This window comes from Carassius carassius, chromosome 9 (genome assembly GCF_963082965.1).
Source record: "Carassius carassius chromosome 9, fCarCar2.1, whole genome shotgun sequence".
NCBI lineage: Eukaryota > Metazoa > Chordata > Actinopteri > Cypriniformes > Cyprinidae > Carassius > Carassius carassius.
This window is the reverse complement of record NC_081763.1, coordinates 25,103,143-25,115,481: the sequence shown is the minus strand read 5'-3', so window position 1 is coordinate 25,115,481 and position 12,339 is coordinate 25,103,143. Positions and strand designations below refer to the sequence as shown.

Sequence of the window (12,339 nt, the reverse complement as noted above, 5' to 3'; positions counted from 1 at the left end):
AAGAAATAAAGGCCACAGGTTTCCTCCTAATTTGGGGCAATGATGGAAACAGTGTATTCATTGATGTTTCAGAAGAGACACAGATATTCTATCTTAACAAAATTACCATTTAAATCAACTAATTATAGAAATTACTGGTTACTGCGACGTGAGCATTATAGAAGTTCTGCCATCAAAATAGACAGGCCAGTCTTTCTATGTCTTTCTTTGGTCAAACCATAGTTTTTTTTTGTTTGTTTGTTTTTTTTTTACCTCTCAATAGGTTTTTGGTCTTGTTTCCTCTGTTTTCCTGTTGCTTTTAGGAAGTTGGAGAATTTTCTTACAAAACACATCTTTTCACTTAGGCCTTTATTATTCTGATTGGCTAACACTTTTTCTTCAGTTTGATTTCAGTGTTTTACAGAGTTTTACAGTGATATATTTCAGGTTGAGCCTTAAAGTGATAGTTCAGCTTCAGTTGCTGGTCTACATTGACTTGCAAAGTGTTGTTTTTTCCATACTACGGATGTCAAAGGGGACCAGCAACAACCCCAATTGAAGGTGAACGATCCCTTTAATATGGAAGTTAACTTTCAGAAAACATACAATAACTTTTAACATCAAATCGAAGTAGGTACTACATATAACAGATCTTTCTATTTCTGCAAACAAATGTTTGGTTAAGACATATTGACTTATATATAACATATACTTTCATATCGTGTGAACCGCAATGAAATCACACTGACAACAATGAAATGCGTTCCGGGGCGGAACATTATAAATCTTCTGTGTTTCTAGCCGGACATTAAATACTGGCACTACTGTCTTTCGCTTAAATACTTTTCTTTTTACATTAGTTGCACGTTTCTTACGTAATTGACGCTAGCTGTTTACCTTTGTTTTTAAAAACAGTGTATATTATTTATTATAACAGTTATGACGTGTACTATCTACCAGTTCGGTATTTCAATACATTGAGCAGATCATCCATCAGAAATCACGTTACAAGTGATATGCAAAAGTCTCTTTCGCTCATGGCTCCAATCTGGACTGATGTTCGAGCTGTTTTGCCCTCGACAGCGTCTGAATTCCCTCTTCACTTCAGCGAAAAGATTGAATTGAGTGTGTTGAAGGTTCTGGAGCTGGCCAGAGATCAGCTGTACAGTGAAGCAGATGGCCCAGCTTCTGCTGAAAGAGCTCAGCTCATCATCGATTACTCCTGGGAGAAGCTCAACACTGGGACATGGAGAGATGTGGACAAGGACTGGAGGAGAGTTTACTCTTATGGCTGCTTATTCAAAGTCTTAAGTTTGTGTCATGGAAATCCATCTCAACATTATATCCAAGAGGCCATTAAAACATGTGACATGGGTCTGTTAATGGGGGCAGTCATTATGGACAACATTCTGCAGAGGCTTGTTGGTGTCTTAAGAAATAAAATGAAAATGAAGAGTCCAAACCAAGCTCACAGGAGTGAGGAACCCTGTTCAAAGGTGAAGTCATCCCTCCTGAAGTCAAGAGCATGAAGGATTTGTGACAGCTTGTGTACAGATATATCATGGTTTTCACCTGCTGTGAAGTTAATTAAAATGTGTATAGAGTTATTTAGATGCTATTGTAGTATTTATAAATATTTGTAAGTAGCTTTTATTTTTGTTTTCAGTTAATTTTTAGTTCAAGTTTTAATTAAGGACATGTATGTTTTTGTAAATTTTATTGTATGTATAGTTTTTTATATATATTTCTATTTACCTTTGAATTTATTGTTGTAATTTTAATACTTTTAACATGTTTTAAATTTTAGTGCAATTTTGTAAATTTGTTTACAGTTACATAATTTTCAGCTATTGCAAATTTGCTTTGTAAAAGAAAACCTAACATTTGATCAAATTATGTGTGATTTTGTTTTTTAATAAAACAAGATTAATAATTCATTTTAATAAAAAATATAAATTATTTAAATAATATTATTTAAAATTATTAAACCTAGTTTTTGTGTTTGTTGGGATCAGTAAGATTGATTGATTGATAAGGTTTGGCCTCTGATTGTTTAATATCAATTGTTGATTTACTAAATAATGTCATGTCCTTACTTATTCAGCTGTACATTATTCACTTATAATGCTTTTCTAAAACAGAAAATGAAACTGGACTGTGTCTCCGAGCCTGTAATAAACCCTGCACAAGCAGTGCCTAGGATTCATTGTCCATCCCTGGAGCGCTTCAGATCAGATTTCCTGGATCCTCAGAAGCCTGTGATTATAGAGGGAATAACTGACCACTGGCCAGCCTTCGCAGAGCATCCATGGAGGTACTGATAAAAATGTATTATTAGATTTCATCTTCTGACACATCTGTAAACAACCCTGCTGTATACTCCTTCTAAGCATAGACTACTTACGAACTGTCGCTGGCTGCCGGACGGTGCCTATTGAAGTGGGATCCAAGTACACTGATGAAGAGTGGTCACAAAAGCTCATAACAGTGAATGACTTCATAGACCGCTACATTATAGGAACAGTAAGAATCATTTCAGTTGCATTTCATTGTAAGATACAGTGTTTGTTTTTAGTTTTTTTGCAAACGGTCTATAATTATTCTTGGTGATTTTCTTATAGGCGGAGGATGGAGTGGGATATCTGGCTCAGCATCAGTTGTTTGAACAGGTCAGTTGCATTTCTTTAAGGTGCTACTAGAGGACCAGAATCTGAATACTTTACCTTTAAAAGAATAGTTCACCCAAAAATGAAAATTTGCTCACCTTCGGGCCAATGAAGATGTATATAAATTTAGCATTTCATCACTCTCTGATCAATGGATCCTCTGCAGTGAATGGGTGCCGTCAGAACGAGAGTCCAAACAGCTGATAAAAACATCATAATAATCCACAAGTATATAATATAAAATCAATAAAAACTCCAGACCATCAAGTAATATTTTGTGAAGTCAAAGATTATGTGTTTGTTATATATCCAGAAATTTTTCCCGTGGTTATGGTTTAATAATAATTACAATGCTAATCCATAATAACACTTCCTCTAGTGAAAAAGTCCATCCCCTGTTGTCCTCCTTTTTTTTGTACTGTTTTTCGCTTGTAAATGGTACTCGGTCCATGCGGATTTCTCACCTGATTGAGACAAGAATTCTTTTTATTTTTTTTACTGAAGAAATCAGTATTATCAATTTGCTCAATGTTATGGATTGATTTTGGCCAGAAGTATCAGTTTATAGTTAAAAACATCTTATTGATGAATTTGTTTAGTACAAACACAAACGTTTGGATTATTTACATTACTTGTGGATTATTGTGATGTTTTTAGCAGCTGGGGCTCTCATTCTGACGGCACCCATTCACTGCTGATGATCCATTTGTGAGCAAGTCATGCATTGTTAAATTTCTACAAATCTGTTCCGATTAAGAAGCAACCTTATCTACATCTTAGATGGCCTGAGGGCGAGTCATTCTTCAGCAAGTTTAAATTTTTGGTTGCAGTATTTCTTTAATTTACTCATAATACTGCTAGTAATGTGCAAAGTTTTTGTAATTTTTTGTTTGCACTATGGCAGTTTTCTTAGACTTGGTATTATACTAATGGATGTAGCATCATGCAAAACCAGTAACAGTAACGTTGGCTGATATTCATCCTGAAAGGTTCCAGAGCTGAAAGAAGATATTCGCATCCCAGACTATTGTTGTCTTGGAGAGGGAGATGAGGATGACATTACAATTAATGCCTGGTTCGGGCCTGGAGGGACTGTGTCTCCTCTCCATCAGGATCCTCAACAGAATTTTTTGGCACAGGTAAACAAGAGACAAATGGTTCATTTGGCATTTGAAAGGCAAGGCTTTTGTTTCCTCCTGTTCATTGCATTCTGGCTGTGTTTTGGATGTCAGGTGGTTGGAAGGAAATACATCCGACTCTACAGCCCAGATGAAACAAAAAATCTCTATCCACATCAGACGCAGCTACTGCACAACACCAGTCAGGTAGTAGAAGACCTAATTTATGACAGCAGGATTCTTGTTCTTAAAGTGTTCTGAAATAATCAGTCTAAAATTGTTTTATATCTTAAGGAGAAAAAAAAAAAAACAATGAGTTTGTTTTCCCACCCCCAGGTGGAAGTGGAGAATGCAGACCTGGAGAAGTTCCCAGACTTCTCTAAAGCCTCATATCAGGAGTGTGTTCTCCAGCCCAGAGATGTCCTCTTCATCCCTCTACAGCACTGGCATTATGTGCGCTCTCTAGAGCTCAGCTTTTCTGTCAGTTTTTGGTGGTCCTAATTTGTAGAGAATAAAACGACATGCCCCAGTGTGTGCGGTCAAGTCTTATAACATTGTCTTTATTTGCACACATGCCAAATATGTTATCAGTTGTAGGCTGAATGTTATATAATAAATGTATTATTTATTGTAACTGGAGTTATCATTCAATATTTCCGTCTTTGCTTTTCATTAAATATTTACATATTCATATAACTCTTAAGTCATAGAATAAAATACTTCATTCACTTATAGGAGATCATCTTACCTTAGTATAAATTTTAATAATTGTACATTTTGCTATATCAACTAGAGCAAATGTTTTGGTTTATTTCCAATAATTAGACATTGGCTGATGCATCATTCATATTCAAGCTATATATTTAACAGTACATGTATAATTTCCATTTGCAGTAATGGTCTTGGTTTGCTTGTATCATTCACCTCCAGTTCAGCTACAGGAACAGTATATAGGGAACTAAATGAAATGGTTAACCACATTTAGTTGCAACATTTTGAAAGTTGATGATAATGTTATTTCTTTTTTAAATAGATTTTCCTTAAAAATTCTTTGCTCTTTTGTTGATTTTGATTGCTTCCATTGTCCTCATTTGTAAGTTGCTTTGGAGAAAATCATCTGCTAAATGAAAATGTAAATGAAAAGAGATATTTGAACAGTTTGTTTCTCAATTTTTATTTTTTCTTAGCAACTGTGTACAACAAGCTAAAATTCGAGAGAGACAGCAAACGTTTCCATATAAGAGCAAATACATTTTATTTGTATAAGCTATTTAATCTTGGATCAGAACTCCAACAAAAATAATGTCAAATTGATAAAACCCCTATCCAATAACAATTCTTTATAAATAGAAAATGCATGTAAAAAAACTTTTATTAGACACTTGAGAAATCCTCATTTATAGTCAAAAGGCCAGCTGCAGCGACATATCAGCAGGGAGATTATGACCTTGACCGGCGTGATGGTGTGGGAGCAGTGTTCTCTTTGGATGATGAAGGCAGATTTTGTGAACTCTGTGACTGGGATTGCTGTATTTCTGCAAATTAGAAAAAGAAGCATGAAAACATTGGAATGTAAAACTCTTTAAAGTAAACAACTAACAAATTGTTCGTGGGAGCAAAGTTTATAAAAAACAGTTAACCAACCAATGCCTGAATAAGATAAATCTACAGTGGGATGGGACCATGACTTGGACATTAGCATTGAAGGGGAAACATGGGGTGAACTGTGTAAGGATGGTGCTACATCGTACTTGAACTCTAGATATAGAATAATTCAACTTCCTTCATCAACTGTATAATCACACAGTCAAAAGTTCAACAAAAAAATACTTTGGAGTCTGATATCCATGGAGTAAATTTTCCAAAAAACCCAGAAGTATGTTTGTTTACTGGGTAAGTACTCCAATATTAGCCAAGATTATCAATATTTCAATAGACCGCATGGATTCTCTTTTCAAGTAAAGTCTTACACTGTAACACTTTTGATATCCTATATCATCCCATTCTATGGTAATTTTTTGTCTTGTGCACCAAGTTATGTACGATTTGTGTTTTGTACATTTATGTTAGTTCAAAAGCAAAAAAAAATAAAAATAAACAGATCACCTGGAATCTCGTGAGGCCAGAAATCACCGCATTCCGGGCAACGAGGGTCACTGCGTGCTCTAAAATATCTAGCAACGCACGGGAGATGCACCTTGATTCCACATATTGGGTTTTCACACATCTGGCACTAAAAGTAAAAGAAAAGTTCTTGAAAATGCAAGCAGGTAACCCCAAAACCAAGGCAATTCTAAAGAGATGTCAGTACATGTAACATAAGTGAGGCTGATGATACATGGAGCAACTTTTTTGAGCAAGGTTGCTTGTGCACTTTCCCACTGAGAATGGGTAACAAATTCCTATCTGGATACTTTAGATCGGTGGTGGGCCCTGTGTCTCATCTAGTTGCCCACTGGCCGCAACATTGTTCAACACTGTTTAAAAAGTTGCCCCATCATCAGCCTGATAAAAATTAAATGAATCGATTATTAAACAAGCTAAACAGAAAACAACATGAGGGCATTTCAAACTAAATGATGGAGATCTAAATCTTGGATTTTCGTAATAAACTTCACAACCTTTACTCATGTTCATGTCTTTACCTGCAGGGCAATGTTGTGGCACACATGACACACTTTGATGAGGTCTTGGTAGATTGTGCGCATATACTGTTCCATCTCCACAATGCAGCGCACACTTAGTGTGTATTCACCATCCTTCTAAAGCAGCAAAACAAAACAACAAATAAAAAATAAAAATATTGAACTGCTTTTGGAGGTAGTGACGGGTGAGATATTTACTATTATACAGTCCAATAGGACAAGAGCAGTTTTAAAATGAATACCTCATTTAACCATTTGTCCTGGACAAATTTGTTTAAGACATGCTCCGTTTCTTTTTTCTTCAGTTTCTTTGTCTGGAGGCTGTCGGCACAATTTAAAATATCGGTGGAGGAGGCAGAACCGCTCTCAGAGTCTATAATCAGATCCATCTAAATACAGAGACAAAAACATATATTATGAAAAAAAAAAAAACATGAAATGAAAATCGGAATAGTTTTTTAAACTCATATTCTCAGGACAAACGAGACTCATAAAACTCATCACCAAACAAAAACATGGGCTCATCCAAGCAACGAAAACAAAGTGAGCACACATGGCTTCGAATGTTTAATGGGATGTGTTCAACAAAGACATGAAATATTATAATTGCTTGTGTGAGATGTTAGTGTAAGCACCTTTCTTGTCTATACATGTGACTTTGATGCAGATCTGCTAACATCTGATGACTAATTAATACAGAAAACCAACTATTTCCAATGGGTTTACATACTCTTTCTTGCCACTGTGTGTGTGTGTGTGCGTGTGTGTGTGAGATAACATGTACCGTTTTTCTGAATAATTCCAATTCATTGTCTGCATAATCAGATGCCAGTCTTGTTATGTCTGTCTCGGTCACGTTTACCTGAAAAACAAACATAAGTATTTATTTCTGTTTTGACTTTAAAAAATATCACATAGATATACATTTGAACAGCTCACAAATTAATATATTGTGTTTTGTGATGCTGCTAGCCAGACGTCTAATTTTAGTAAACTGGAAAAATTAAATTCCTCCTACTCATCAAAACCTTCTTAGATGCGTAATGCAATATTTACAATTAGAAAAAATTAAATATTCTTTAAGGAAGAAAGAACAAACATTTTACTCAATTTGGCAACCTTTTATTAAATATTATAACAAGTAAATTTGGATTACCGTCCTATTGCCCGATTTGATATATTTTACTTAATACTTCAAGTGTGTGCAGGATTTTTTTTTTATGTTTTGTTTTCTGTTTACATTCATACATATACAAATTGTATATATGTAAGTGATTTGTATAAAACTGTTGGAAAATTGTAATAAAAATAACTGAAAAGATATATCACATCAAGCTCATAAATGTAATACAATGCTAATACTATTCTTAAATTAATCATATATAAAACAAAAAAATATACAAAATATCAAATACAGAAACTGAACAGACATCAGCAAAAAATAATAATAATAAAATACATTTTTCCCTAGATGTGCATGCAGATTTCAACTAACCAGGGCATAATACTCGAGTCCATCCTCTTCAGACATGCCTTTCCTGATGTGCATGAACAAGGACTGAAGATGAGCGTTGATGATATTAATGAAATCATCTAATCGGTCTGCCACATAGTGTGCTAGAAAGGCAAGATAGATGCTTAATTCAAATAGGATACCTATATACAATTTCCAGGTCTGAGACATAGAGGTAATAAATCTAAGGAAAGAATAGATTTGCTTTTTACCTCCATGGGTCTCACAGCAGTGTTTGTGTAGTGCTGCGGCCTGAGATGCACTGATGATGCCATTGCTCATCATGGTCTGTAAGAAGCGCTTGTGGCTGTCTCCCATTGGTGGGGACATTCTGCTCAATGTCCTCTTGAGCTGGAAAAGACATCAACTCACCAATACTGAGCAGGTAAATCTGAGTCAATAGTGATACGACTGAAAATGACTGTAGGAGAACCTTTGTTGGTTCCTATGTATTACCAAGACAATATTGAAAGTTAAATTTAGTTAAATTTTAATTTAAAGTTAAATTTAAACAATATATAATATTAAAAGTTAACTATAGTTATACATTTCCAGCAACTCTGTGAATTATGTGAATGTGTTAAAGAACCATTCACCAGGGTGACCATATGTCCTCTTCTTTCTAGACATGTCTGGCTGGGATTTCCCAATTGCCTAAATGTCCAGGATTTGCCTTTGTTTTCCTATCATTTTCATACATGTTGAAGGTAATGACAGAAAAGCAGTTCGACCAATAGCGAGCAGGCAGTCTACATAATCGACCAATCATGGCGTGCGAGTAGGCGGGATCTTCGGAGATCGATCAAAGCAACGCAAATACGCGTACATATAATATAGATATCACGTCAACATGAAAACAAAGGTAAAACCCAGACAATATTTTTCCGTGAACATGCAGACTTGCGGTTGTATTACCGGACAAATTTACAGACATACCGCAAGCCACGAGCTAAGTTGTACAACATTCTCAAACCGACATGCTAACTTACATAAAGTTAAGCGTGCGTGTGTCGGAGTATTCAAAGACCGACATCCTAGTATTACCGAAACAGGTGCGTATTAAATGCATATTGTTAAAAAGTGCTGCTTCTCACGTACCCGTTTTTAGTGTAACGTTACCCCGCTAAGATGTCAATTCGTGCAACGTTCGCGCGTTCCCTCTAGAAACTGTACTTCCGGTCACGTGATCCATTCAGAAGGTTGAGGTTCCTGCAGTAGGCGCGTTCGACTTGAAGCAGCGCTGCACAGAATGATCACTAGCCAACAAAGCACCGCGAGAGTAAGAATCGGCTTAAAACCCATCTCTAACATCTTTATTTGACCCTGAATGAGTGCCATCAGGATTAGAGTTTAAAGAGCTTATAAAAACATCACAGTGATCACTGGAGAAAGCAAAGTTATAGATATAGAACTCATATATAGCTGGAAACAACAGTTTAAAGTTAAAAAATGTCTGGGATGTATTTATGTATGAATTTGTTTCTTACAAACACACAGCTTTTCACTTCACAAGATATTTATTGATAGACTGGAGTCATGTGTCAGTTTCTGTGAGGGTTGTGGGTTCAATTTCCAGGAAACACACATATTGGTAAAACAAAAAAAAAATTAAATAATAATGTTTAGCCTGAATGCACTGTTGATAAAAGTGTCTGCTAAATGCATAAATGTATGTGATTTACTTGTGGATTATTGTGATGTTTTTATCAGCTTATTTGTACTGTCACCATTACATGGTTGGCACTTGAAAAAAGTGAGAGAACCTTTGTTGGTTCCTATGTATTACCAAGACAATATTGAAAGTTAAATTTAGTTAAATTTTAATTTAAAGTTAAATTTAAACAATATATAATATTAAAAGTTAACTATAGTTATACATTTCCAGCAACTCTGTGAATTATGTGAATGTGTTAAAGAACCATTCACCAGGGTGACCATATGTCCTCTTCTTTCTAGACATGTCTGGCTGGGATTTCCCAATTGCCTAAATGTCCAGGATTTGCCTTTGTTTTCCTATCATTTTCATACATGTTTCTTACAAACACACAGCTTTTCACTTCACAAGATATTTATTGATAGACTGGAGTCATGTGTCAGTTTCTGTGAGGGTTGTGGGTTCAATTTCCAGGAAACACACATATTGGTAAAAAAAAAAAAATAATAATAATGTTTAGCCTGAATGCACTGTTGATAAAAGTGTCTGCTAAATGCATAAATGTATGTGATTTACTTGTGGATTATTGTGATGTTTTTATCAGCTTATTTGTACTGTCACCATTACATGGTTGGCACTTGAAAAAAGTGGGAGAACCTTTGTAAAAAGTGATTATATCAAAACCCATATGTAAGGCATTCACAGCAAATACAACTAAGAGAGAGATAGATAAGCTCCTGGTCTTACTCTACTCAGAAATTAGGAACTAACCATAACACCCATATCACACTAAAATACCTGGTTTTGAAAATCGCATCCACGGGTAACTTTAATTCTGCAGTAAATGAACTGAGAGATAAAACAGACAGTGCCTTTTAAAATACCATAAAAGGACAATTCCCAATACAGATTCCTGTAAGAATTTGGCTGAAAATATTAGAATCTGTCATCGAGCTGATTTCCCTCTATGGCAGTGAGTTTTGGAGTCCAGTCCACTGACAAATCTATATCAAGAACTAAGCAAATGGGACAATCATCCAATTGAGAATTATCCTACATGCAAAATTCTCTAAAAGTATTCTACACGTCCACCGGAACACAACAAATAATGCATGAGGGCAAAAACTGGCAAACATCCACTAATTATAAAAATACAGAAAAGGGCTCAGTGATCCGACTCATACCATCATAAAGCTGTGCAATACCAAGAGCTGAGCAATGGAAGCAATCCTCTCTCTCAACTGGTCCAGAGCTTCAGTTCTGATGTTCCACTTACATTTACTGACACTCTGGAGCAGAACAATCCTGCCAAACACATTAAATTCAACCAAATTACAGCACAAATAAAACACAATTACATTAAACATTGGGTATCTCAAACACAACAACAAAGTAAAATACAATACGTTTTGGCCCTAGAAAGACCGTACACTATGGCAGACTATCTGTATAAAGTAACAGATAAAAAAACTGACAACCACTTTGTAGACTCAGTGGACACATAATAGAGAAGGGCAGACACAGGAAAACATGGCTGCCACAGGAAGAGAGGCTGTGTCCACTCTGCATTCAGACAAAATCAAGACAGAGCTACTCAGGTAGTCCAAAATGCAGCGGCTAGAGTCCTTACCAGGTCAAGAAAATATGATCATATTACCCCAATTTTACAGTCTCTGCACTGGCTACCTATAAAGTTCTGTATCAGTTACAAATTATCATTACTTACATAAGGCCCTAAATGGTTTAGCTCCTGCATACCTAGCTAGCCTTCTACCATGCTACAATCCATCACGCTCCCTAAGGTCACAAAACGCTGGACTTTTGGTAGTTCCTAGGATAGCAAAGTCCACTAAAGGAGGTAGAGCATTTTCACATTTGGCTCCCAAACTCTGGAATAGCCTTCCTGATAATGTCCGGGGTTCAGACACACTCTCTCTGTTTAAATCTAGATTAAAAACACATCTCTTTCGCCAAGCATTTGAATAATTCATCTCATAATTGCAGTTGTATCTGATCAAAAGCGCATTAATATACTATAGCTTGGGTTAAACTAATTAATTTTACTTGGTTGGAACAGCAGCTATGCTAATTATGTCTCTATTGTTTTTTTTTCTGTTTTGCACCAGGATTGACATCCAGTGGTAACCAGGATTTACACAAGCTCCAGTCTGGATCCAGAACACCTAAGAAGAGATGATGCTGACCCCTCAGAGGACCTCAGATGATGCCAGCCCTGAAACAACATACAGAACTAACAAATATTGCTATAAATGCATCTTATAATAATTGCTGTTAGTGTTCATCATCTGGTTGACTTATGCACACAAACTGACTGTCACCACTGATAAGCTACTACTTAATATTGTAGAAACTTAATTTTCTGTAAAGTTGCTTTGCAATTTGTATCATAAAAAGCGCTATACAAATAAACTTGAATTGAATTGAACTTTCTCACCGCATGCACAAAATACTCACAAATTCAGGAAAACATTTATCATAAATGTATAAATATATACACTGAAAAAACAATTTCATTCATCCAAATAAAAATAAAAAATGTAGGGTTATGATTCTTTTTTTCTTTTTTAACTAACCCTATGGGCAAGTTATTTATTTTTCATTGGCACAAGTAAAAAAATGTATACCCTAAATGTTTTCAATTGGATGAATGATTATAATGCTCTTTTGAGCTTTAATGTATTTCTTATTGTTTATTGTTGTATTACTCTTATTTTCTTCTACCTGTGTACCTGGAGTATTGTTA

The 12,339-nt window shown here is 35.4% G+C and overlaps 2 protein-coding genes across 3 annotated transcripts; one reads left to right on the top strand and one right to left on the bottom strand.

Moving 5' to 3' along the window:
- Positions 1-786: 786 nt before the first annotated feature.
- Positions 787-4,809, top strand: kdm8 (lysine (K)-specific demethylase 8). The gene is made up of 7 exons (XM_059557336.1): positions 787-1,475; positions 2,121-2,293; positions 2,370-2,502; positions 2,601-2,648; positions 3,635-3,784; positions 3,878-3,970; positions 4,100-4,809. Exons 1-7 carry the CDS (start codon positions 996-998, stop codon positions 4,262-4,264), a joined length of 1,242 nt encoding a protein of 413 aa, XP_059413319.1. The 5' UTR covers positions 787-995; the 3' UTR covers positions 4,265-4,809.
- Positions 4,810-4,921: 112 nt separating this feature from the next.
- Positions 4,922-9,147, bottom strand: nsmce1 (NSE1 homolog, SMC5-SMC6 complex component). 2 transcript variants are annotated; one of them, XM_059558593.1, is made up of 8 exons: positions 9,041-9,147; positions 8,134-8,272; positions 7,904-8,025; positions 7,193-7,270; positions 6,651-6,797; positions 6,409-6,525; positions 5,870-5,996; positions 4,922-5,298 (listed from the first exon to the last, which is right to left on the bottom strand). In XM_059558593.1, exons 2-8 carry the CDS (start codon positions 8,249-8,251, stop codon positions 5,204-5,206), a joined length of 804 nt encoding a protein of 267 aa, XP_059414576.1. In that variant the 5' UTR covers positions 8,252-8,272; positions 9,041-9,147; the 3' UTR covers positions 4,922-5,203. The 2 variants fall into 2 exon arrangements, with proteins under 2 accessions (XP_059414576.1, XP_059414577.1); XM_059558594.1 differs by lacking the exon at positions 9,041-9,147 and adding an exon at positions 8,911-9,035.
- Between the last annotated feature and the right edge of the window lie 3,192 nt (positions 9,148-12,339).

Bases quoted from the DNA above. Each gene is read 5' to 3' on its own strand.
- kdm8 (XM_059557336.1), top strand. From the start codon at position 996: ATGCAAAAGTCTCTTTCGCTCATGGCTCCAATCTGGACTGATGTTCGA. The intron at 2,503-2,600 runs GTAAGAATCATT...ATTTTCTTATAG, and splicing joins ACCGCTACATTATAGGAACA to GCGGAGGATGGAGTGGGATA. The intron at 2,649-3,634 runs GTCAGTTGCATT...TCATCCTGAAAG, and splicing joins AGCATCAGTTGTTTGAACAG to GTTCCAGAGCTGAAAGAAGA.
- nsmce1 (XM_059558593.1), bottom strand. From the start codon at position 8,251: ATGTCCCCACCAATGGGAGACAGCCACAAGCGCTTCTTACAGACCATG. The intron at 6,798-7,192 runs GTACATGTTATC...CTCTGTATTTAG, and splicing joins TGGAATTATTCAGAAAAACG to ATGGATCTGATTATAGACTC. The intron at 5,997-6,408 runs GTAAAGACATGA...TTTTACTTTTAG, and splicing joins GCCACAACATTGCCCTGCAG to TGCCAGATGTGTGAAAACCC.